The sequence below is a fragment of the Anomaloglossus baeobatrachus genome, chromosome 10 (genome assembly GCF_048569485.1).
Source record: "Anomaloglossus baeobatrachus isolate aAnoBae1 chromosome 10, aAnoBae1.hap1, whole genome shotgun sequence".
NCBI classification, from domain to species: domain Eukaryota; kingdom Metazoa; phylum Chordata; class Amphibia; order Anura; family Aromobatidae; genus Anomaloglossus; species Anomaloglossus baeobatrachus.
Window position 1 is genome coordinate 54,848,450 of NC_134362.1, and position 26,809 is coordinate 54,875,258.

Consider the following 26,809-nt stretch of genomic DNA (forward strand, 5'->3'; position numbering starts at 1 on the left):
GCCAATGAGAAGACCTGCTTTAGGGAGGTAAACGTACTCTCAGCCTAAGAAGTTTACATTTTAGAATTTGTCTGGGGTCAGGACAGTGATAGGGATGATTCGGGAAGAGAAATGCGGAATGAACTTGCGATAGTAATAGGCGAAGCCCAAGAACAACTGAATTGCCTTCACACCATCAGGAGGAGGCCACTTCCGGACTACAACCACCTTCTCTGGATGCATCTTCAAACCGGTGTCAGAGATTATGTAGCCCAGGAAGGGGAGAGAAGTCTGTTCAAAGACGCACTACTTAAATTTGGCGTACAGATTATTCTCCTTCAGCCTGTGCAGAACTTGGCGAATATCTCTCTTGTGTGTTGGCAGATCGGTGGGGAACACCAGGATGTCGTCCAGGTAGATGACCACACATGAGTAGAGAACATCCTGGAAAATGTGAATTACGAATTCTTGAAAGACCGCAGGAGCATTGCTGGGCCCCAATGGCATTATTCGATACTCGTAGTGGCTGTCAAGAGTGTTAAAGGCAGTGTTACATCTATCCATAGACCGTATATGGACAAGATTATATACACCACAGAGGTCGAGTTTAAGGAAAATTCGGCTACCTCGGAAATGGTTGAACAATTCTGGTATAAGCGGCAGCAGAAGGGAACCATCTTTGTTCTTCACGAAGAAAAACCCAGCTCTGGCTAGAGAAAAGGACTTCTAGATAAATCCTCTTGACCGATTCTACTTGATGTACTTGCCCATGACCTGGGTCTCCGCCAGGGACATAGGGTAAATTCTACACCGAGGAGGTGAAGAATTCTGAAGTAGGTCGATAGGGAAATGATATGGCGTATATTGAGGTAACGTCTCAGTCACCTCTTCGTCAAAGATGTCTGTGTCGGACTATTAAGTAGGTGGCAGACCCAGAAGAATTGATTACATAGTTGGTGAGGCAGGATGGACAGGAACGAGATACTGCTCGTGATAGGGCTGGCCCTATGAGCACTTCACCGGAACTTGAGCCCAAGACAGGTTCGTGCATATGGAGCCACGGCAGGCCCAGAAGCAGTGGCTGTGGCAGTCATAGTAGAACGTAGAAGGTGATCTTATCAGAGTGCAGCATTCCCACCAGAAACTCCACTTGCTCAGTGATTAACTGGGCGGCCTCAATCAGCGATATTCCTTTCACGGACAAAGTTTTAGGGGAGCTTGAAGTCGCTGGTCAGGAATCTGATACTGATCCACAAGGCCTGTTGCAACAAAGTTTCTGTGAATCGGAGTTCAGATTGGTCAACTCCTCTCCTATGGACCCTAGCTTTGGGAACTTCCCATCTTCACAGGACAGGAACAGATTTGTTGTTTAGGATTTCTGCAATAGAAGCACCTCTATGCAATGGTCTTCCTGGCGAAACTTTACCAAGTTCACATGGGTTCTGGGGAAGCAGTGTGCGGGAACTGTGGACTGCAGCATGATGGGTCTCTGGAAGGTTAGAGCAAGATGCATCAACCTCCTCTCTTGGATCAATTTTCTAAAGTGTCCTGGAACCTTAGGTCGATCCGGACAGCCAGAGACACCAGATCGTTAAAGAAAGCAGAAACATCTCAGCCTGATAGTTTGTCCTTCATTCTCCAGGACAGACCCTCCCAAAATGCAGCTACCAGCACCTCATTCTTCCAGTTCAGAGGACAGGGTACGGAAACTGGTGTACGGTATAATTTCCCAGGCACAGCCTGAAGAGCATAGGCGCTACAGAGGTGACGTAACTCAGCTCATCAAATACTTTGCAGAACATCTCCAGGAAGGAAGGCTTGCAGGTTAGTGACAACTGGATCGCTTCTCTCCCATAGTGGATTAGTCCAGGCGAGGGCCTCACAAGTCAGATGAGGCATCAGAAAGGCCACTTTGGCCCAATCTGAAGCAAACTGGTGTGACAAAATTTCAAAGTGCTGTGTGCACTGGTTTATGAATGCTCTGCATTGCTTGGGGTCAAACTCAAACCGTGGAGTAGCAGACAAGTGGGGAAAGAAAGCAGGAACTGGGTGGACTCCCAGAGTAGACACTACAGCCAAGACAGGGATAGGTTGAGACATTGGTGTCAAGGTGTGCAGGCAGGTGTCCAATGACCACAAGTAGGTCAGGATTCAGACTTGTTCCCGTTGATGGAACAGCTCTTGTTGCAGACCTGCAAGCTGGGTGGTACTAGAGGCAGCAGGGTCCATGGAGAGAGCAAACTGTTGCTTACCTTACGTGGGTAAGGGCCCACTGTGCCATGGGGGGCTCAGCTCACCCTGGAGAGGCATAACTAAGTGACTATCTCATCTTCACTAAAGCCTCTGATGGTGAGGATAGGCTTTTGCTGGAAGGTAGCAGTCAGGTGCTACTGCATGGATGTATTGGTACCATTGTAGCGGATCCCCGAGGTCGCAGATGCAGGAATGGGCTCAGGTGCAGACTTGACAGCTAGTGCAGCCTGAATGGCTGGTTCAGAATGTTACAGAGGGTACAGCGAGTGCTAGAACAAGTGCTAGAACACAGCATGTACAGGTAAGGGACACACACTGGATGAAAGGGTTGGGAACGGGACCTGACAACTAGCAGCGTGTCTCTTGCAATAAGCCCACGTTTCTCAGGTACCTGACATAGGAAGGAGGTTGCCTTAAGTACTTAGTGCCTCTCAGCCATAGGCTGAGAGGCACTTCTGGGTTAGGGCACACTTGCTCTTTAAGAGCAGAGAAGCACACTCCTGGGAGACCTGTGCCGTGTGTGCAGGCCCTGGGTGCCAGCAGGACGAACAGGGACAGACACCACCCCTGAGCAGCCGTGAGGGTAAGCCCAAAGTTATATATATCTTTAATGATTTTGCACAAAAAGTGTTCAGTTCATGAAAAAAATTATTTTTATTTTGCCATTTTTTTTTTTAAATTTAATCAGTATCACTTTTTATTATTAAAACCATTGTAGGGTACATTTAGATAAATATCAAACATTTTGTAATCTATATTTTATTAAAAATACCAGTTTACAAAAAATGTAAACATAAATAATTACATAACAATATGTTAACTCAAGAACTGGAAATAGAAAAATATTTTTCACAACCTTGTATGATAAATCAATGCAAATGTACAAGATATACAAATTGTTAGGGTTGTTTAGGTAGCAGAAATACAGGCAGATCAATCACCACTCAGAACTGTGTTGCTCTTATAGTAAATTCTTAAATGGGTTGTGTCACAATCACAAATTATGACATAGGTGCTGGGTTGGTGATAGCTGGGTTGAGACCCCCAACAACTGCAATAACTAGACTACAATAACGAGGGGGTTCCAAGTCCTTCATCTGAATGGATTGGCGGGTGACCATGAGTACAGATTATGGGACTACGAGAGACAGCAGAGTAAAGTGTTCTGATTTCTCCATCAGTCCCATAGATGCCGAATGCAACAGCAGTACAGAAGTTTGACCACAGCTCTACTCAATCGGGGAACTCTACGCCTTCGTTTGTGTTTACTCTGGATCCACAGGAATCAACCATCAAATTGCCTACAGATAGGTGATAAGTTGTTGTGATTGTGATACAACCATTATAATGTTCCTATTCCATTAAAGGGGGCTCACTGCAGTGTTTTATCCTCTCTGACAAGTGCTATAACATCATTCATAATGTCAAAAAGAATGTTTTGGCAAGCTGGCTCATACATTGCCTTAACAATCCAGGACTTTTGTCCTTTGGAGGCCTCTAATCTCTGTGTCCCAGACCCTAATGCATCTTCACTTGATGCATTTTTCACCACTTCCTTCACCCTATGGACATTCCTGTTATGGTCGAGGGCAGCAAGTTGTGTTCGTGCCACCATAGAGTCCATGAAGAAGTGTAATGTCTTTGGCCGATATTTCAGACAAGCGCTGTGGTAGATCTCTAACTCTCCCGTGTGACAGAGGAAGGAAAGTTGTTTTAAGTCTTTTAGTAGAGATTTATTTTCCACTATGTTTTTCAGTTGTTTGTAGGCGGGTGAATCTTTCTCCAGCCAGTTTGTGTTGCTCACCACTTCTTCTGGGAGAGGCGGATGATGACAGGCTTTGCAGTCACTATCACCTCCCCACTCATGGACATTGGTGACATGATGAAGGACAGATTTCCATTTTTGGATTAACATATCAGGGTTTTTACAACATGTGCAAGAGCTCCACCAAATATGGTTCCTGATGGCCTCCACCCATTCATAGAGGACTTCACAGTCTTTCTGCTTCGCTGCCAATAAAACCTCATTGCCTATGGATTTGGATAAATGCCACAGATCTATCTGATGTACGATACTCGGATAATTGTCCTTTAGGATTTCTTGTACAGCGACACTTCTGTCAGTAACAATCATTTTCACATCAGCATTCATAGTCTGGAGATCACCCATTGTCTTCTGGAATCCGATTTTTTCTGGAGTTTCTGATGCCACTTCTGGAGTAACCGCCTCCACAGAAAATGAACATATTTTTTTGCTTCGCATGTCCATCAGTGAGTACACAGAATACTTGGGAGAAAACCCAGGATTGTCTAATTGTTGGTCTCCTGCCAAGCAAAGTGCTCTTTCCCGGATACTTCGTATGACGGCTTTTTGTTCCTCCTTCCAGTGATGGTTAATGGCTGGGAACAGGTACATGGATTGGTTTTTGTAATAAGTAGTTTTGTCTATTGATTTCACATTGAGTAATTTGAACATATGTTGGGATTTCAGAAAACTTGATCCGCTGAGCAGCACCGCTGCCGATAACAGGACATTCCCCAGTGGCTGATATCCATGTCTTGGCTGGCTTTCCCACAGTAATCTTGTATGACCGGACCGGCACCGAACCTCTACTGACAAATATGATCCAATCGTTTCCTTCCTGTAATGTGTAAGAGGTGACGTACATTTAGTTTCGGACATACACGGTATCATCATGATCAGTTTTTTGAGACAGGACTCAAATACAAGATACTTTTCTTCTTCAACGGGATTTTCCACTGGTGAATCTAAGTCCTGGAAGACTCGTTTTACGTCATCTTCATCATCACTTGGAGCCAAGAATAATTCATCTTCATCCTCACTCAATTCATTGATATGAAAGGAGGAGTCGCTCGGGTCTTCTTGTTCATTATCGGTTTTTACAGCAAAATTTTCCCATGAAGTTGGATTTCTATAATGAGAAACTAAGGGTTCACATGGAATTGGGGAAATTCTTTCACTCTTGGGATCTTGTGATGTGAACTTAGTGATATTTTCTGCAGGACTAGAAATTGGATACTGATCCTCTTCTATTTTTATATTGGGTTCTTTTTTCAGTGTACGGTTGTCAAAATCTGGTATTGTATTGTTACTGATAGACAGTGTTGGGGGCAGAAGTGATTGTCCTGCTGAGGATTCATCTTCTTCTTTGATACGGATTGATGGTTTTCTATCTGAAGACATATGTCTAGATGCATCAACTTCAGAATCAGATAAGATTTCCATTTTAACAGGATCTAAACTATGAGGTTGCAAATCTTCACATGGATCATTGTCACTTGAATAGCAATAACTGTCACTAAACCCTGTGTTTTCTGGGCTGGGAAGAGATGTGGTTGATTCTGAGTTATTAGATGTTTCACTTGCAACTGATAAGGAGCATGTAATGTTACTAAAGTTTGTATATATTTTAGTTTGCGTGTACGCATTTTTTTTCCTATTTGAGAAGAAATCAGTGTTGACACCTTTGTCGACCATTAACGGCTTCTGAATCAGACATGGTGGTTGCATAAAGGTTGGGCCGTGGGGCATAAAAATAAAATTACCTGTATTAACAGATGTCTGGCATGGCAGGACATTTGGAGCAGAAAAGGAGGGAGTAATAAGTTTCAGGAAAACATTTTCTTCCAGTTTTCTTTTCTTTGATGGAGGCACACAATAAGGGATGGCAGTTTGGGAAGCTGGTGGGACATGCACAACTGATATAGAGGGAGGTTTCGGTGTCAAACCAGATGTTGGTGGAGTCTGTGTCACAGTGGACACTTTTCCAGAAGCCGGATGAACTGTCATAGCGCACGGCTTTGTTTCATTAACAGCAGACAAAGGAATATTGATTGACGGAGCCTTGATTAGCTCAGGGTTAGAGATTACTGGTGTTGGGGGTAAGGATATTACTGGAGAGGAAAAAGCGGTGGATAATGAGGGTTTGGTACTTAAAGATTTTGCTTCTGATATGAGCATAGTATTCAAAGGCAAGTTTGGATTCGTGAGGACAGAAGTGGACTTTTTCTTCATTACCGTGAAAATAGTTTGCTGCAGTTCAACAGGTGTTAGTTGTTTCACTGGACCACCATGGGATACTTTTACTTCTGAATTTGCAAATGTACGGTCTTGAATGCACGAGGATGATGATGATGATGGTTCCACAATAGATGGGGTAGAAGCTCTCGATATAGATGACTGCTGACTTACACCAGACATTGTAGGACCTTTTTGTGTGGCCACAATGGCTGAAGTTGTTTCAATAGCTACTTTTGGTGGTGATTTTTGACCAGACCCGCCTGCTTGTGCTGCCTCAGAGATGGCTGAATCTTTTTGTGTGGATGCAGTTAGTGCAATAGCTACAGTTGATAGTTTGTTGTGAACTACTGGATCTGAATTTTGACTAGCTCCACATCCTTGAAACAAACCATGTTGAAAACCCACAGGAACTACAGTCATTTTCAGAACGGTGGGTTGTGAAGTTGTCATTGGAGGAACAACCGGAACCTCAACCCGATATGTATATACTGTACTAGAAGAACTTGATTTCTGGTTCTCAGCAAGTGAAACAGAAGGGGTGTGATGCTCACTATAAGTGCTTGATGGTCCGGACACTGATTGAGTAGTTCTTGATTCTAAAGATGGACCAGTACTTGTTTTATCCATAGTAAAAACACTAGGAATGGCGTCCTTTCTTAATCTCCTCCGACAACCCTTATAGCGGTAGCTATCATGTGTGAAGTGTAAAGAACACATTCGGTATGAGTTATGCAGTTTTCCTTTAAATACTTTCTCAACCTTTTTTTCAAGGTCGATGTCATACTGTCCTGTCTGCTGCAGCCAAAGCTTGATTACTTCACGATTATTTGGAAAACCATGAAGAATTCTGGAAGGATCACGTGGCTTCTTTGTGGAATCACAACCACGCACAACACAGGATGGCATGATGAGATGCCTAGATAAAGAACAAAAAATCCTTATCTGTTAAAATTCGGCATATCTGTATCTGAAAAAAGCAGAATATTAGGTGAACAAAATTATAGAAGTTTTTGAATAAAAATGAAGAAAAAGAAGGGAATTTTGTTACTTACCGTAAATTCCTTTTCTTCTAGCTCTTATTGGGAGACCCAGACGATTGGGTGTATAGCACTGCCTCCGGAGGCCACACAAAGCAATTACACTAAAAAGTGTAAGGCCCCTCCCCTTCTGGCTATACACCCCCAGTGGGATCACTGGCTCACCAGTTTTAGTGCAAAAGCAAGAAGGAGGAAAGCCAATAACTGGTTTAAACAAATCCTCTCCGAGTAACCTCGGAGAACTGAAAACCGTTCAACATGTGTACCCGCAAACAAACCAAAAATCCCGAAGGACAACAGGGCGGGTGCTGGGTCTCCCAATAAGAGCTAGAAGAAAAGGAATTTACGGTAAGTAACAAAATTCCCTTCTTCTTCAGCGCTCTATTGGGAGACCCAGACGATTGGGACGTCCAAAAGCTGTCCCTGGGTGGGTAAAGAAATACCTCATGTTAGAGCTGCAAGACAGCCCTCCCCTATGGGGAGGTAACTGCCGCCTGCAGGACTCTTCTACCTAGGCTGGCGTCCGCCGAAGCATAGGTATGCACCTGATAATGTTTGGTGAAAGTGTGCAAACTCGACCAGGTAGCTGCCTGGCACACCTGTTGAGCCGTAGCCTGGTGTCGTAATGCCCAGGATGCACCCACGGCTCTGGTAGAATGGGCCTTCAGCCCTGATGGAACCGGAAGCCCAGCAGAACGGTAGGCTTCAAGAATTGGTTCTTTGATCCATCGAGCCAGGGTGGCCTTAGAAGCCTGCGACCCTTTGCGCTGACCAGCGACAAGGACAAAGAGTGCATCCGAACGGCGCAAGGGCGCCGTGCGGGAGATGTAGATTCTGAGTGCTCTCACCAGATCTAACAAATGTAAATCTTTCTCATACCGATGAACTGCATGAGGACAAAACGAAGGCAAAGAGATATCCTGATTAAGATGAAAAGAGGATACCACCTTCGGGAGAAACTCCTGAATGGGGCGCAGCACAACCTTGTCCTGGTGGAAGACCAGGAAGGGAGCCTTGGATGATAGTGCTGCCAGCTCAGACACTCTCCGAAGAGATGTGATCGCTACCAGAAAAGCCACTTTCTGTGATAGTCTAGAAAGTGAAACCTCCCTCAGAGGCTCGAAGGGCGGCTTCTGGAGGGCAACTAGTACCCTGTTCAGATCCCATGGATCTAACGGCCGCTTGTACGGGGGTACGATATGGCAAACCCCCTGTAGGAACGTGCGCACCTTAGGAAGGCGTGCCAAACGCCTCTGAAAAAAGAAGGATAGCGCCGAGACCTGACCTTTAAGGGAGCTGAGCGACAAACCTTTTTCTAACCCAGATTGCAGGAAAGAAAGAAAGGTAGGCAATGCAAATGGCCAGGGAGACACTCCCTGAGCAGAGGACCAGGATAAGAATATCCTCCACGTTCTGTGGTAGATCTTAGCGGACGTGGGCTTCCTAGCCTGTCTCATGGTGGCAACGACCCCTTGGGACAATCCTGAAGACGCTAGGATCCAGGACTCAATGGCCACACAGTCAGGTTCAGGGCCGCAGAATTCCGATGGAAAAACGGCCCTTGGGACAGTAAGTCTGGTCGGTCTGGGAGTGCCCACGGTTGGCCGACCGTGAGCTGCCACAGATCCGGATACCACGCCCTCCTCGGCCAGTCTGGGGCGACAAGTATGACGCGGCTGCAATCGGATCTGATCTTGCGTAGCACTCTGGGCAAGAGTGCCAGAGGTGGAAACACCTAAGGGAGCCGGAACTGCGACCAATCTTGCACTAGGGCGTCTGCCGCCAGTGCTCTTTGATCGCGAGACCGTGCCATGAAGGTTGGGACCTTGTTGTTGTGCCGTGACGCCATTAGGTCGACGTCCGGCACCCCCCAGCGGCGACAGATTTCCTGAAACACGTCTGGGTGAAGGGACCATTCCCCTGCGTCCATGCCCTGGCGACTGAGGAAGTCTGCTTCCCAGTTTTCTACGCCGGGGATGTGAACTGCGGATATGGTGGAGGCTGTGGCTTCCACCCACATCAGAATCCGCCGGACTTCCTGGAAGGCTTGCCGACTGCGTGTCCCCCCTTGGTGGTTGATGTATGCCACCGCTGTGGAGTTGTCCGACTGAATTCGGATCTGCCTTCCTTCCAGCCACTGCTGGAAGGCTAGTAGGGCAAGATACACTGCTCTGATTTCCAGAACATTGATCTGAAGGGTGGACTCCTGCTGAGTCCACGTACCCTGAGCCCTGTGGTGGAGAAACACTGCTCCCCACCCTGACAGACTCGCGTCTGTCGTGACCACTGCCCAGGATGGGGGCAGGAATGATCTTCCCTGTGATAATGAGGTGGGAAGAAGCCACCACTGCAGGGAGTCTTTGGCCGTCTGGGAAAGGGAGACTTTCCTGTCCAGGGATGTTGACTTCCCGTCCCATTGGCGGAGAATGTCCCATTGAAGTGGACGCAGATGAAACTGCGCAAACGGAACCGCCTCTATTGCCGCCACCATCTTCCCGAGGAAGTGCATGAGGCGTCTTAAGGAGTGCGACTGACTTTGAAGGAGAGCCTGCACCCCAGTCTGTAGAGACCGCTGCTTGGCCAGCGGAAGCTTCACTATCGCTGAGAGAGTATGAAACTCCATGCCAAGATACGTTAGTGATTGGGTCGGTGACAGATTTGACTTTGGGAAGTTGATGATCCACCCGAACGCCTGGAGAGTCTCCAGTGCAACATTCAGGCTGAGTTGGCATGCCTCTTGAGAGGGTGCCTTGACCAGTAGATCGTCCCAGTAAGGGATCACAGAGTGTCCGTGAGAGTGCAAGACTGCTACCACTGCCGCCATGATCTTGGTGAACACCCGAGGGGCTGTCGCCAGACCAAATGGCAGAGCTACGAACTGAAGATGGTCGTCTCCTATCACGAAGCGTAGAAAGCGTTGGTGCTCTGTAGCAATCGGCACGTGGAGATACGCATCTTTGATGTCTATTGATGCTATGAAATCTCCTTGAGACATTGAGGCAATGACTGAGCGGAGGGATTCCATCCGGAACCGCCTGGCGTTCACATGCTTGTTGAGCAGTTTTAGGTCCAGAACAGGACGGAAGGAGCCGTCCTTTTTTGGAACCACAAAGAGATTGGAGTAAAATCCTCGCCCCCGTTCCTGAGGGGGGACAGGGATCACGACTCCTTCTGCTCTTAGAGAGTCCACCGCCTGCAGCAGGGCATCTGCTCGGTTGGGGTGTGGGGAGGTTCTGAAGAACCGAAGTGGAGGTCGAGAACTGAACTCGATTCTGTACCCGCGAGACAAAATGTCTGTTACCCACCGGTCCTTGACCTGTGACAGCCAAATGTCGCAAAAGCGGGAGAGCCTGCCACCGACCGAGGATGCGGAGGGAGGAGGCCGAAAGTCATGAGGTAGCCGCTTTGGAAGCGGTTCCTCCATTTGCTTTCCTGGGGCGTGAGTGAGCCCGCCAGGAATCTGAGCTCCCTTGTTCTTTCTGAGTCCTTTTGGACGAGGAGAATTGGGCCTTGCCCGAGCCTCGAAAGGACCGAAACCTCGACTGCCACCTTTTCTGTTGAGGTTTACTTGCTCTGGGCTGTGGTAAGGAAGAGTCCTTACCCTTGGACTGTTTTATGATTTCAGCCAATGGCTCACCAAACAGTCTGTCTCTAGATAATGGCAAGCTGGTTAAGCATTTTTTGGAACCAGCATCTGCTTTCCAGTCCTTTAACCACAAGGCTCTGCGCAAAACCACAGAATTGGCGGACGCCATAGCGGTACGGCTCGTAGATTCTAGGACAGCATTGATAGCATAGGTCGCAAACGCAGACATCTGCGAAGTTAGGGACGCCACCTGCGGCACCGCTGGATGTATGATAGCATCCACCTGTGCTAAACCAGCTGAAATAGCTTGGAGTGCCCACACGGCCGCGAATGCTGGAGCAAACGACGCGCCGATAGCTTCATAGACAGATTTCAACCAAAGGTCCATCTGTCTGTCGTTGGCATCCTTAAGTGAAGCGCCATCCTCTACTGCGACTATGGATCTAGCCGCAAGCTTGGAAATTGGGGGATCCACCTTTGGACACTGGGTCCAGCGTTTGGCCACCTCAGAGGGAAAAGGATAACGGGTATCCTTAGAACGTTTAGAGAAACGCTTGTCTGGATGAGCGTCGTGTTTCTGGATCGATTCTCTGAAGTCAGAGTGGTCCAAAAAAGCACTTAATTTACGCTTGGGATACAGGAAATGGAACTTCTCCTGCTGTGCCGCTGCCTCCTCTGCAGAAGGGGCTGGGGGAGAAATATCCAACAGTCTATTAATTGCCGATATAAGGTCATTAACCATGGCGTCACCATCAGGGGCATCCAGATTGAAAGGAGCCTCAGGATTAGAATCCTGATCACCGTCCTCAGTCTCATCACAGAGAGACTCTTCTCGCTGAGACCCTGAGCAGTGTGATGACGTTGAGGGTCTTTCCCAGCGAGCTCGCTTAGGCTGCCTGGGACTGTCATCTGAGTCAGAGACTTCAGCCTGTGATGCTTGAGACCCCCTTGAAGTACGGATTAGTTCCAACTGAGGGGGACCGGAGAGCAGAGACACAGCAGTGTCCATGGTCTGAGTAACTGGCCTGGACTGCAAGGTCTCCAGGATTTTTGACATAGTCACAGACATTTTATCAGCAAAAACTGCAAAGTCTGTCCCCGTCACCGGGGCAGGGTTCACAGGCGTCTCTGCCTGGGCTACCACCACATTAGGCTCTGGCTGACGAAGTGCCACTGGGACTGAACATTGCATACAATGTGAGTCTTTGGAGCCTGCCGGTAGATCAGCCCCACATGCAGTACAAACAGTGTACACAGCCTGTGCCTTGGCACCCTTGCGTTTTGCGGATGACATGTTGCTGCCTCCTCAGAGCAGTACAGGGTGTCCAGCCAAGAAGCGACCTTACAGTGCAACTATATATATATATATGGTACTAAGAAAAAAGTACACTAATATAACACTGAGGCACTAGTGGGGCCAGCACTAAAGTGCAGCTTACCGCCCGCTTAGGAGCGGGTGTGTGGTCGCCGAATTCCCTTTAGTCTGGGTCTCCCAGAGCCTGCTGCCTTTCCCCAGCCAGACCGCATGTGTAATGGCTGCCGGCGTCCTTGTGGAGAGGGGGGGCGGGCCCTGGGCGTATACAGACGAAGAGCGGGAAGTCTGCTTCCCACTGTGCCTAGTGAGAGGGCTGGAGCATGTAAATAAGCTCCAGCCCTCGGCGCTGCCAATTGAGCAGCGTCTCTCCCCTACCCTGATTGACAGGGTAGGGGCGGGAACGAAGCGGCGCTAGGCCGCAGAAGCCGGGGGCTAAAGTTAGAAGCGCCGCCGCCGTAAAAGCGCGGTCGGCGCAAAGTCCCCGGCGCACCACAAGTCGCAGCTGCGCCGCCGCTCCAGTAGCGGTCGGCGCAGTAGTTCCCAACATGTAACGTCACTCAGCAAAGCTGCAGTGACCTAACCCCAGCGCACAGCGCTACTGTCCCCGGCGCACTATAACGCTCAGCAAGCCTTGAGAGTGTCCGTGCCTGCCGGGGACACAGAGTACCTGAAAGTTGCAGGGCCTTGTCCCTGAACGGCACTCCCGCTCCAAATCCAGCAGGTTCTCTGGGTCTGTGGATGGAGCCCGGCCTCAGGGCTTGGAGGCCGGTAAGATCCCACTTCCACAGAGCCCTCCAGGGGATGTGGAAGGAAAACAGCATGTGGGCTCCAGCCTCCGTACCAGCAATAGGTACCTCAACCTTACAAGCACCACCACGGGTGAGAAGGGAGCATGCTGGGGGCCCCATATGGGCCCTCTTTTCTTCCATCCGATATAGCCAGCAGCTACTGCTGACTACAAACAGTGGAGCTATGCGTGGATGTCTGACCTCCTTCGCACAAAGCAGAAAACTGGTGAGCCAGTGATCCCACTGGGGGTGTATAGCCAGAAGGGGAGGGGCCTTACACTTTTTAGTGTAATTGCTTTGTGTGGCCTCCGGAGGCAGTGCTATACACCCAATCGTCTGGGTCTCCCAATAGAGCGCTGAAGAAAAATTATATTAAAAGAAATCTGTCACGAGGCTTTTGATATGTAATCCAAGAGCAGCAAGATGTAGAGACAGAGACCCTGTTTCCAGCGATGTGTCACTTACTGATCTGCTTCCTGTCATGTTGATACAATCACAGTTTTCTCTGCTGCAGATCTCTGAATGCCGAGTACTGTATAATCCCGAGAACATTACTGATTGGCAGCTTTCTGTGCACACTGAGCATTGTTAGCAAACTGCTAATCAGTGGTGGCAGTGGGATTACACAGACCAGTAGGACCAGGAGACATGAGACGCCAAGTCCTGTAGTGATTATCTCCTGCTGATAAAACACTGATGTTATTGAAACAACAGCACACAGTCAAATAAGTGACATATTGCTGGCATCAGACTCTATGTTCCTTTCTTATGCTACTAATGAAGTGAATGGAAGAAAAGGGTTAATCCGCGCTGCCAGAAGAAGATCACTGAAGAGCAATGGAGATTAAAACATCTGATTTTATTGTTCTATGCATTTCGGCGCTGTATAACTCCTTCTTCAGGAACAAAATCAGTAATGTACATTATAGGTTTTAGTGATAGGTGAGCACTAAAATGCTCAGGTGCTCGTTACTTGAGCCAAGCAAATTCTAATGCTTGGGTGCTTATTTCGAGTAATGGGCATAATGGAAGTCTATAGGAAACGCGGGAATTTGTCCTGCAGACCACCCCTGCCCTTGCTAGTTTCTCCATACAGGAGGCATCTTCAAGCGGTCATTACCAACAAAGGCTTTTGTACAAAGTTAAATACATTTCAATGTGTGTGCAATACTTTTTCACTGTCATTTTTATTATTGCACATCACTAAATTTATGTACATCTATGGTTTGATTTCTTGTCCTGTGTAGATTGGATGGGTTGTTACTGACATCTAGTGAGGAATTCACATCAATTGTCCCTTTAGAAATATATTTATTTGGAAATCTATTGCTTGACAAATGCTCTTTGTGGAGCCGATAGGTTTCCACTGCACTCTGGGCAGCTCAAAAGCTCATTACACTTCTGGTAGTTCTAACCTTGTGCTACCTACTTTTCATACACACATATCCAGATCTATCATGTCTCAGTATAACCTGCAGCGCATTTCTATTACACAGATATATAGGCAGGTGACTAGATACTGGAGGGGACTCTCCAGCGCACACACGGACATATCACGGTATGAGCCGCCACGTTACCTCAGCACACTGCGCCGCTCCTACGCCACATAACAACGTCTGACGTCATCAGCAGGCGACCTAGTAGAAGCGCGTCCCGCCAGTGACGTCACGCAGTGCGGGCTTCTCTTTCCTCCTCATTTCCTATTATGATATTTGCCAGACGCCTCCCTGCGCTGTGCTGAGGACAGGTCTGGAGCAGCGGCGACTCCCGGTGTTATGCACGCTCTCCCCATGCTGCTGCGAGTCATCCCCGGGATTCCGTCCATGTGCTGCATCCCCCTCCCGTTCTGCTTTACGTCACACTGCGCTGCCCGCTATCCCTCACGCTGTGCAGCCTGCTATCTGCCACACTAAACACTTACCTGCCATACTGCCCTCTATCCGCTACACTGCGCTACCTGCTATCCACTACGCTGCCCACTATCCCCACACTGCCCGCTATCCCCACACTGCCCGCTATCCCCACACTGCCCGCTATCCGCCACACTGCCCGCTATCCGCCACACTGCCCGCTATCCCCACACTGCCCGCTATCCGCTACACTGCGCTACCTGCTATCCACTACGCTGCCCACTATCGCCACACTGCCCGCTATCCCTCATGCTGCGTTGCCCGCTATCCGCCACACTGCCCACTATCCGCCACACTGCCCGCTATCCCTCATGCTGTGTTGCCTGCTATCCCCGCACTGCCCGCTATCCGCCACACTGCCCGCTATCCCTCACGCTGTGTTGCCCGCTATCCGCCACACTCTCTGCTATCCCTCATGCTGCGTTGCCCGCTATCTTCCACACTGCCCACTATCCGCCACACTGCCCACTATCCGCCACACTGCCCACTATCCGCCACACTGCCCACTATCCCTCATGCTGTGTTGCCTATCGCCACACTGCCCGCTATCCCCGCACTGCCCGCTATCCGCCACACTGCCCGCTATCCCCACACTGCCCGCTATCGCCATACTGCCCGCTATCCCTCACGCTGTGTTGCCCGCTATCCGCCACACTGCCTTCTCTCACTGCGCTGCCCACTATCCGCCACACTGTTCACGTCACTATCCCTCACGCTGCACTGCCCGCTATCCGCTGTGCTGCCCACTATCCGCTACACTGCCCATTATCCCTCACACTGCACTGGCCGCTATCCACCACACTGCCCGCTATCCATCCCCACACTGCCCATTATCCTTCACGCTGTGCTGGCCGCTATCCGCCACACTGCCCACTATCCCTCACACTGAGTTGCCCGCTATCGTCATACTGCCCGCTATCCCTCACACTGTGTTGCCCGCTATCCGCCACACTGCCTTCTCTCACTGTGCTGCCCACTATCCGCCACATTGCTCACGTCACTATCCCTCACGCTGCACTGCCCGCTATCCGCTCTGCTGCCCACTATCCTCCACACTGCTCACTATCCATCTCGCTGCGCTGCCCGCCATCCTCCACACTGCCCACTATGCACTACAGTACAAGCTATCCATCACGCTGCGCTGCCCACTATCCACCACACTGCCCGCTATCCTTCACGCTGCGCTGCCCACTATCCGCCACACTGCTCACTATCCGCCATACTGCTCACTATCCCTGATGCTGCGCTGCCCGCTATCCTACACACTACCTGCTATCCCTCACGCTGCGCTGTCCACTATCCGCCACACTGCCCGCTATCCCTCACACTGTGTTGCCCGCTATCACCACACTGCCCACTATCCCTCACTCTGCGCTACGCACTATCCGCCACACTGCCCGCTATCCCTCATGCTGCGTTGCCGGCTATCGCCACACTGCCCACTATTCCTCATGCTGTGTTGCCCGCTATCGCCACACTGCCCACTATCCCTCATGCTGTGTTGCCCGCTATCGCCACACTGCCCACTATCCCTCATGCTGCGTTGCCCGCTATCGCCACACTGCCCGCTATCCCTCACGCTGCGTTGCCCGCTATCGCCACACTGCCCACTATCCCTCACGCTGCGTTGCCCGCTATCGCCACACTGCCCACTATCCCTCACGCTGCGTTGCCCGCTATCGCCACACTGTCCACAATCCCTCACACTGCATTGCCTACTATCCACCACACTGCCTATCTCTCACGCTGCACTGCCCACTATCTGCCACACTGCCCGCTATCCACCACACTGTTCACTATCCCTCACGCTGTGCTGCCCGCCACACTGCTCACTATCGCCACACTGCCCGCTATCCCTCACACTGCACTGCCTGCTATTCGCAACACTGCCTGCTATCCCTCACGCTGCGCTGCCCACTATCCGCCAGACTGCCCACTATCCCTCATGCTGCACTGCCCGCTATTCTCCACACTGCCCGCTATCCCTCATGCTGCACTGCCCACTATCCGCTACATTACCTGCTATCCCTCACGCTGCGCTGCCCGCTATCCTCCACACTGCCCACTATCCTCCACGCTGCACTGCCCGCTATCCGTCACACTGCGCTGCCTGCTATACGCCACACTGTCTGCTATCCATCACGCTGCGCTGCCTGCTAAACGCCACACTGCCCGCTATTCCAGACGTCGCGCTGCCCGCTATACGCTACACTGCCCACTATCCCTCACGCTGTCCACTATTCCTCACACTGCTTACTATTCTCACACTGCCCGCTGGGCCTCACAGTGTCAGTAATGGCCTCATACAGATGTGAGATCTTACATCCGGAGCAGCTGGGCTTCTCACATTGATTGGTAGCAGAGCTCAGGGGGACCTGCCCCTCTGCCTCCTATTACAGTGTGACAGGCTCTGTGCCTAGGGCAAAATTGGGGACTGCAGACTCTACAGGACACAAGATGTATATTTTTTAATTTCCTGTACCAAAATAAATAGATTTGTGTAAAAACATATTTTGTTCATAAACTGTAAGTACTTTGTTATAGTGATGGATCTGACAATGAGGTAAGAAAACTTAAAGGGGATTTCCACTTTAATGGAGTTGTCCAGGTTTGTATTGAAAGTGCAAGCAGCCACGTAAGCACTAGTATGCAATTTAGGAGTGTAGCTACTGAGGGAACAGTCGTCCCAGGCCCTGCGTTCAGAGGGGCCCACTCAAAACTACCGCTTCCCTAACTATATTGTTGTGCACAGCGTGCGTGCGGGCATGCAGAGCATTGCGGGAGTGCATGCAGAGCATTGTGTGTAGGCATACATGCAGGGCAGTGCATGCATGCATGCAGAACATTGCGTGTGGGTGTGCGTGCATGCAGAGCATTGCGGGCGGGCATCTGTGCGTGCGTGTGGCAGAGAATTGCAGGCAGACGTGCGTGTAGCAGAGCATTGTGTGCATGTATGTGGCAGAGCATTGCGCGTAGGCATGCGTGCATGCAATGCATTGTGTGCGAGTGTGCGTGTGGCACAGCATTGTGTGTGTGCGCGTACGTCTAGCAGACCATTGCGAGTGGGAACATTGTGGGTGGGCGTGCATGCGGAAGAGCATTGTTGGACCGGGGCGTCCAGAGTGCTATGTGGTTACTGCTATGCAGCTGTTCTTGGTGACACTTTAGACATTTGTGGTCACCAACAAAATGGCTCCGCACTGTGATCCTAAACATCGTCCCTTATCCTTTTGGAAACAACCAGATTGAGAGGGGGAGCTGTGACATCACACACAGGAGAGCAGATTCTGCCCACTTTTACTGCAGCTGTAATCTGAACTAGTTCTATGGTAGGATTTCTGCAGCTGCTCCCCCTAGTGTTTAAAAGTGGAAAATATGAAACTTCTTAATTTTTTTTTATATTTTTCTCAATTAAAAAGAAATAATATTTAAACAAAACATTAATACTTTACATTTTTCAGTTATTGAAAAAATTTTTTTTTGGACGACACCTTCCCTTTAACCCTGCGGTCTATAAAACGGAATGGAGATGCAGTGGCCGAGGCACCGACGTACACACGGGACATCTCACATCCTGTGCATGCGTTGGCTCTATGACTGCGCGTTGCCTCAATAAGGAACTCGTCAGGATCCTGGATTAGGTAAAATAAAAAACATCATATACTTAATTATAACTTCTGGGGGCTTCAAAAACAATGGCGGTCCTCAGACATTGTAGGGATTACTGTTTGGGGCCCTCAAAGTGGGGGGATCATTATACAGTTTGAGGGCTAATGTGGGGTCAATACACAGTTTGGGGCCTACTGTGGGACCAATCAATGTGGGGTCCCTCATACTGTGGGTGGGCCCTGTGAGGTAAATCCGGAGATATGACGATAAATCATGACATTCAAGTATGTCAGGAAGCCCTCTCCTGGTGTCACTACCCCCTTCCCTTCACACAACTGGTTTAGCAACAAATCCATGGCCATGTCCTGTGATATGGAAATTAGGTGGCTTTAGGACAATGGACACAGGATGACTCCCTGCCGTCACCCTGTAGTAGGAGCTGCTAGCTAGTTAGCAAGGCTATGGAAATAGCCAGACAGAACGACTCCAGTAAAAAATGGTTCATATCTCGCAAGCCATATTTCCGATAAATATGGCAACCATAAAAATGGTGTCTCCGCATGTGGACCGATGCCGGCACCCCCTTTTTATGGGAACAGGACATTGGGAAATGCCCCAGGCGTGATATCAGCCAATGGGGAACTGGCAGACAGGTCATGAGTCCCCTCGTTCTGTAGCTAAATTCATAACTGTCACAATGAGAGCATTGGCGTCTGCCTACGACGCTCCCAGGCAAAGTTATAGCCAAAATCCCCTTTGCTGGATAATTCTGATCCATGCAGGGGGAGTGGCAGTGCTTCCCTGTGAGGTCACTAAGGTAGGAGGGGACCTGGATCTGCCCAGGTTGATAACCCTACTTCGGCCATTTTCCAGCGTTCTTCTCGCTGGGGGCACGTGTAGGAAACATCTGTGGGAAGGATCCTAGAAACCTGGGTACAGCGCCCCCCTGTGGCCAGACGCAACAAGGTAACTGCTGGAACTGTGTATGCCTGTTTGTAACCCATGCTTTGATTGTAACTGTACTCTGACATAACTGTATATTCTGTAGATTCCCTATTGTATATATTGTAGTTCTAGTGTGCTTTAGGCTGATTAAATTATATAATTAATCTTGGGCTGTTCTGTTATCTCGATCTTGAATCCCACGTCTGTGTGTTCGGCTAATAGTTACCGTAAATCGGTTGGTGGCAGCGAGTTTGTGCCAAGGATTATTGTGGGGAGGCCAGTGAGATTCAGGGAGGTTTTATATATTCCGCCCGCGGAGGTCGGGGGAATATATACCTTACTCTCACCGGGGACCCTTCAATAATCGGCATAAGTAGTATAGCGGCCTCCTTGCTTATCGTCGGGCAATTCCATAATTGGCCTGACTCTAAGAGGGGCGCTAGAGAGCGCGTCACGTGCTCTGTCTGTCGGTCGGGAGGTATAAAGGAGGGGTGACCCCCACTTGTTACCCCCCGATTGTGACGTACTGGTAGCCAGCGCGGGGGATTTCGGAGTGACCCCCCCCCGGTGGTTTGTGACATATTGGTGGCATAGCGGTGGGATCGAGATAATAGTGTGTGTGAGTGTGAGACCCATACTCCCAGACACTAAAGACTGCCTGCAGCAGCTGTGGCTGCTGGGGTCTTCAGACTAGCTCAACACTAGAGTGTCAGAGTGCAGATACTGTAAGGTGTGTGGAGGCATCAGGTGTCAGTTCTGTGTCAGTGACCAAAGTCTGCAACAATGGCTGATAGCACCAGGAGCAAAGCCAAAGGAATGGCCGATGCTCAGGCCAGAGACGATGAGGAGGTTGTCCACGAGTCCTCCAGGAGCTCGACGCCAGAAAACAGCTCTGCAGAGGACATTGCACAACCGGGCACTGCTGGACAAGATGAGGAGGAGCTCGCCCAAGGTTCCTCAACGAGCCAGATGCCAGCCCTCCGCTCTGCAATGGACAGTGAAGCACCAGGCTCCGCAGCGGGCCGCAGATCACCACGTGCCATTCCACCGAGCCTGGGAGGCTCGGATAGCCTTCTTCAAATGGCTATGGCCCTTCTCCAGGCTGGAGACCGGGATACCTACGAGATACTCATGGCAGAGCGCAGGGCAGAGCGGCAGGCAGCGCGTGAAGAGCGCCAGGCAGAGCGTGACTACCAGCTGCAGCTAGCTCAGCTCCGGCCCTCATCAGCCACACGTGACCTTCAAGACACCAAACTTCCAAAGGTCCGTGTTGAGGACTTCCCAGTGCTGGAGAAGGATGGAGACTTGGACTCTTTCTTGACTGCTTTTGAGCGGACTTGCTTGCAGCACCATCTGAACAAGGACCAGTGGGCCAAATACCTGACCCCCCGTTTAAGGGGTAAGGCCCTGGATATCCTTGGGGACTTGCCTGCTGAGGCAGATCAGGGCTACGACACCATCAAGCGGGCCCTGATCCAACAGTACAACCTCACCCCGGAGTCCTACCGCAAGAAGTTCCGGACGCTGCAGAAGGGACCAAAGGACTCCTGGGCTGACCACCGGCGGGCACTTGCCCGAGCTGCCGACCACTGGACCCAAGGCCTGCAGCTTTCCACCGGACCGGAGATCCTGGACTTGTTCATCACGGAGCAACTCTTGTGGAACTGCCCTGAGGATCTCCGCCAGTTCATCCGAGACCAGAAGCCAAAGGGATCCACGGCTACAGCTGCCCTGGCAGATGACTACACCAACAATCGGGCTCCTGAAGCCAGGAGAGCAGCCACCAGCAGCACCTGGAGAGGGGGTAAGATGAACTCTGCGACTGCCCCACCTGCCCCTAGACTGCAGGGGGTGTCCCCCTCAACTCCCCTCTCCAGGCCCGTGGCAGAGCCAAGACGGTGCCACCAGTGCAACCTACCTGGACACTTCAAGGCCATGTGCCCTCAGCGTCCCAAGGCCCCGGCTCCGTCCCCGTCCCAAGGGCCGCCCAAGGTGTATTGTGTGGGTGGGGGTGGTGGTAGGTCCCTGGACAGCTTCCAACCTGTCACCGTCGGCCAGTCTGTGACCATAGGACTGCGAGACAGCGCCTCAGAGGTGACTCTGGTGCGGCCTGAGATGGTGTCCCCCCAAGACTTGATCCCTGGAAAAACCCTCGCTGTCTCCGGGATTGGAGGCATTGACCCGGCGCTGCCTGTTGCTGACATTTATGTGGACTGGGGCGCAGGGCGAGGGGTGAGGGAGGTGGGGGTAACTGATCGGATCCCTGCAAACGTGCTACTTGGGACAGATTTGGGGCAAATAACCTCCCAGTTTGGCCCCGCCCCAAAGGCTGAACCTTCAGCCAGTACTGACATGACTCCTGACAATGTTAATGTGTTATCTATGAATGATGTAAGGGAGGAGGGAGTGAACTCCGATATTTCTGCTTGCACAGACACCATAGACACACACGCAGCTGCAGCTGTGACAGGAGGGGAGGGGGTCAGAGACAGGTGTGACAATGCCTCTACAAGTAACCAGCCTGTGAGCTGGGATCTGTTGCCCTCTGCAGGGATAAGCAGAGAGCAGGGTGCTGCAGGGGGAGGACCAGTGTGTGGGGTGGGGGCTACCACAGCAAATGTGGGGTCCCCAGAGATTTCACAGCGGGGTTCTGTTGCTGCAGAGGGGGAACAGGCAGGTGAGATTGGGGCCGGTCCAGGAGCGGAAGTGCTCCCAGGTAAGATCTCGGTGCAGGGTTCCCCCACAACCGGGGTGTCAGGAAGCCAGGTAGGTCTGCCTGAACCGGCGACTTGGTCAGGAACGGAGGAGGAGCAGGCACGACCCACGGTCGCAGCGGCTGTGGCCGCTGTCACCCGCAGTGGGAGTGCTGGAAGCCAAGGGGCCTCCCGGAGGTCCGATAGCTCTTCCCCTTCTGACCAAGTGGCAGCCGAGTCAGGTGGAGGCCAGGACACAGGTCCCGGGGTACTGACCGAAGATGTGACAGTCTCGTCGATTCTGGCCACATCTGGTCAGGGGTTTCAGGCAGCGTTAGAAGCTGACGACAGCCTGAAAGCTCTAAAGGAGCAGGCGGCACAGCCTCCCTCGGACTCGGACCCGGAGCGAGTGGTCTGGGACCAAGGACGGCTGTACCGGGCCACGGTCCAGCAGGGTTCACCGGAGGCGTGGCCCAGGGACCGACAGTTGGTGGTACCCTATCCGTTCCGGACGGAGTTGTTGCGGATCGCACATGAGATTCCGATGGCCGGACACCTAGGGATCGCTAAGACCAAGGCCAGGTTAAACCAGCATTTCTACTGGCCAAAAATGGGGGCCGATGTGGCTGCCTACTGCCGTTCGTGTGAAACCTGTCAGAGAGTGGGGAAGGCGGGGCCACACCCCAAAGCCCCACTAGTATCTCTGCCAATCATCGATGAGCCTTTCAGGAGGGTGGCTGTGGATCTGGTCGGCCCGCTGGCCATCCCCAGCAGCTCCGGGAAACGCTTCATACTGACGGTAGTGGACTATGCCACCCGGTACCCAGAAGCAGTGGCCTTGTCGTCCATTCGGGCTGACAAGGTGGCCACCGCATTGCTGGAGATTTTCTCCCGAGTGGGTTTTCCCCAGGAAATGCTCACTGACCGGGGGACCCAATTCATGTCCCAGCTGATGGAGACCCTCTGTAAGCAAGTCCAGGTGCGACATCTGGTGGCCAGCCCGTACCATCCACAGACTAATGGCCTGTGCGAGCGGTTCAATGGCACCTTAAAGCAGATGCTTAAGATGTTGGTCGACTCCCATGGGCGTGACTGGGAGCGGTATCTCCCACACCTGTTATTTGCTTACCGGGAGGTTCCACAGGCCTCAACAGGATTCTCACCGTTTGAGCTCCTGTACGGGCGACGTGTGCGGGGCCCCCTGGCTCTGGTGAAAGAGGCTTGGGAAGGGGATTTGGCCACCCCTGGAGTGTCGGTTATCGAGTATGTCATGCGCTTCCGGGACAAAATGCAGGCCTTGACGCAACTGGTACACGACAATATGGCTCAAGCCCAGGCCGATCAGAAGCGTTGGTACGACCAGAACGCTTGTGAGAGGACCTACCAAGTGGGTCAAAAGGTGTGGGTACTGGTCCCCGTACCACAGGACCAGCTTCAGGCAGCCTGGGAAGGCCCATACCTCGTGTACCAGCAGCTCAACCCTGTGACGTACCTGGTCACCCTGGACCCTGCCCGTGGAAGGCGGAAGCCCTTCCATGTGAACATGATGAAGGCACATCATGAGCGGGAGGCATGTGCGCTCCCCGTGTGCAACCTGCCCGAGGAGGGAGAAGCGGAAACCCTCTTGGATATGCTAGCCCAGGTTAGGGCAGGCGGATCCATTGAGGATGTGGAGGTTGGCCACCAGCTCTTGGAAGACCAACGGTCCCAGCTGTGGGCCACCCTCCTCCCCTTCCGGGGGTTGTTTACCAACCAGCCCGGAAGGACTGACTTGGCTGTCCATCACGTGGACACTGGGGATCATCCCCCGATCCGGCGTTCAGCATATCGGGTCTCCCTGGAGGTGCAGCAACACATGCGCCAGGAGATTGACGAGATGCTGAAGCTGGGGGTGATCCAGGCATCCAACAGCGCTTGGGCCTCGCCTGTAGTCCTCGTCCCTAAGAAGGACCGAACCACTCGGTTCTGCGTGGACTACAGGGGGCTCAATGCTGTCACGGTCGCCGATGCGTACCCAATGCCACGCATCGATGACCTGCTCGATCAGTTGGCCGGGGCTCAGTACCTGACCATCATGGACCTGAGCCGGGGATATTGGCAGATCCCCCTGACTCGCAAGGCCAGGGAACGCTCTGCCTTTATTACCCCATTTGGACTGTACGAGTCCACGGTGATGCCATTCGGGATGAGGAATGCCCCTGCCACTTTCCAGCGGATGGTCAACACCCTGCTCAAGGGACTTGAAGGGTACGCGGCCGCGTACCTGGATGACATTGCCGTCTTCAGTCCCACCTGGGAAGATCACCTAGAGCATCTAGCACAGGTGCTCAGGCGGGTCCACCGGGCAGGTTTGACCATCAAGCCGGGAAAGTGTCAGCTGGCCATGAGCGAGGTCCAGTACCTCGGTCACCGGGTAGGTGGGAGAACACTGAAGCCCGAGCCTGAGAAAGTGGAAGCCATCGCATCCTGGCCCACCCCCAGGACCAAGAAGCAGGTGATGTCCTTCTTGGGGACCGCTGGGTACTATAGGAGGTTTGTTCCATGCTATAGTAGCCTGGCAAAGCCCTTGACGGACCTCACCAAGAAGAAGCTGCCCTCTGCAGTCGATTGGACAGTGGACTGCGAGACAGCCTTCCGGGCCATAAAGGACGCCCTGTCCAGCCCGCCCGTGCTACGGGCAGCCGACTTCACGCGGCCGTTTGTAGTACAGACCGACGCCAGTGACTTCGGCCTCGGTGCGGTGCTCAGCCAGGTGGACTCTGCGAGCCAAGAGCACCCAGTCTTGTACCTGAGCAGGAAGCTGTTACCAAGGGAAGTGGCCTATTCTACAATGGAGAAGGAGTGCCTGGCCATAGTGTGGGCCCTGCAGCGTCTGCAACCCTATCTATACGGGCGCCACTTCATCGTGGAGACGGGCCACAATCCCCTCAGCTGGTTGCACACCGTCTCTGGGACGAATGGGCGATTGTTGCGATGGAGCCTTGCGCTCCAGCAATACAACTTCACCATTCGCCACAAAAGGGGCCGTGACCACGGTAACGCAGACGGGCTGTCCCGACAAGGAGAGGTCGCGGATGGGCGCACGGGGGAACACCGGAGTGTGCTGCCCCCTAGCGCCCTCAAAAGGGGGGAGGTGTGAGGTAAATCCGGAGATATGACGATAAATCATGACATTCAAGTATGTCAGGAAGCCCTCTCCTGGTGTCACTACCCCCTTCCCTTCACACAACTGGTTTAGCAACAAATCCATGGCCATGTCCTGTGATATGGAAATTAGGTGGCTTTAGGACAATGGACACAGGATGACTCCCTGCCGTCACCCTGTAGTAGGAGCTGCTAGCTAGTTAGCAAGGCTATGGAAATAGCCAGACAGAACGACTCCAGTAAAAAATGGTTCATATCTCGCAAGCCATATTTCCGATAAATATGGCAACCATAAAAATGGTGTCTCCGCATGTGGACCGATGCCGGCACCCCCTTTTTATGGGAACAGGACATTGGGAAATGCCCCAGGCGTGATATCAGCCAATGGGGAACTGGCAGACAGGTCATGAGTCCCCTCGTTCTGTAGCTAAATTCATAACTGTCACAATGAGAGCATTGGCGTCTGCCTACGACGCTCCCAGGCAAAGTTATAGCCAAAATCCCCTTTGCTGGATAATTCTGATCCATGCAGGGGGAGTGGCAGTGCTTCCCTGTGAGGTCACTAAGGTAGGAGGGGACCTGGATCTGCCCAGGTTGATAACCCTACTTCGGCCATTTTCCAGCGTTCTTCTCGCTGGGGGCACGTGTAGGAAACATCTGTGGGAAGGATCCTAGAAACCTGGGTACAGCGCCCCCCTGTGGCCAGACGCAACAAGGTAACTGCTGGAACTGTGTATGCCTGTTTGTAACCCATGCTTTGATTGTAACTGTACTCTGACATAACTGTATATTCTGTAGATTCCCTATTGTATATATTGTAGTTCTAGTGTGCTTTAGGCTGATTAAATTATATAATTAATCTTGGGCTGTTCTGTTATCTCGATCTTGAATCCCACGTCTGTGTGTTCGGCTAATAGTTACCGTAAATCGGTTGGTGGCAGCGAGTTTGTGCCAAGGATTATTGTGGGGAGGCCAGTGAGATTCAGGGAGGTTTTATATATTCCGCCCGCGGAGGTCGGGGGAATATATACCTTACTCTCACCGGGGACCCTTCAATAATCGGCATAAGTAGTATAGCGGCCTCCTTGCTTATCGTCGGGCAATTCCATAATTGGCCTGACTCTAAGAGGGGCGCTAGAGAGCGCGTCACGTGCTCTGTCTGTCGGTCGGGAGGTATAAAGGAGGGGTGACCCCCACTTGTTACCCCCCGATTGTGACGTACTGGTAGCCAGCGCGGGGGATTTCTGAGTGACCCCCCCGGTGGTTTGTGACAGGCCCCATATACATTGTAGGGACATCTATGGGGGTTTCTTAAGATGTGGAGGCCATTATACAGTTGGGGGTTTAATGTGGGGCCATTACACAGTTAAGAGATTACCGTGAAGTGGTTATCGGGCAGTAATGAATTGATCAATACATTAGCAAAATATCTCTTGATATTGGGCACATCCTACTGTGTATATGGAAGCTGTGAGCACATCATACTGTGTATAGGGGAGGTGTGAGCA

At 51.4% G+C, this 26,809-nt stretch overlaps 1 protein-coding gene across 1 annotated transcript; it reads right to left on the bottom strand.

The window, feature by feature from the left end:
* Window positions 1-3,059: 3,059 nt before the first annotated feature.
* LOC142254865 (uncharacterized) lies at window positions 3,060-14,647 on the bottom strand. Its single transcript, XM_075326204.1, has 2 exons — window positions 14,578-14,647; window positions 3,060-7,190 (listed from the first exon to the last, which is right to left on the bottom strand). Exon 2 carries the CDS (start codon window positions 7,178-7,180, stop codon window positions 3,605-3,607), a length of 3,576 nt encoding a protein of 1,191 aa, XP_075182319.1. The 5' UTR covers window positions 7,181-7,190; window positions 14,578-14,647; the 3' UTR covers window positions 3,060-3,604.
* Window positions 14,648-26,809: the final 12,162 nt, after the last annotated feature.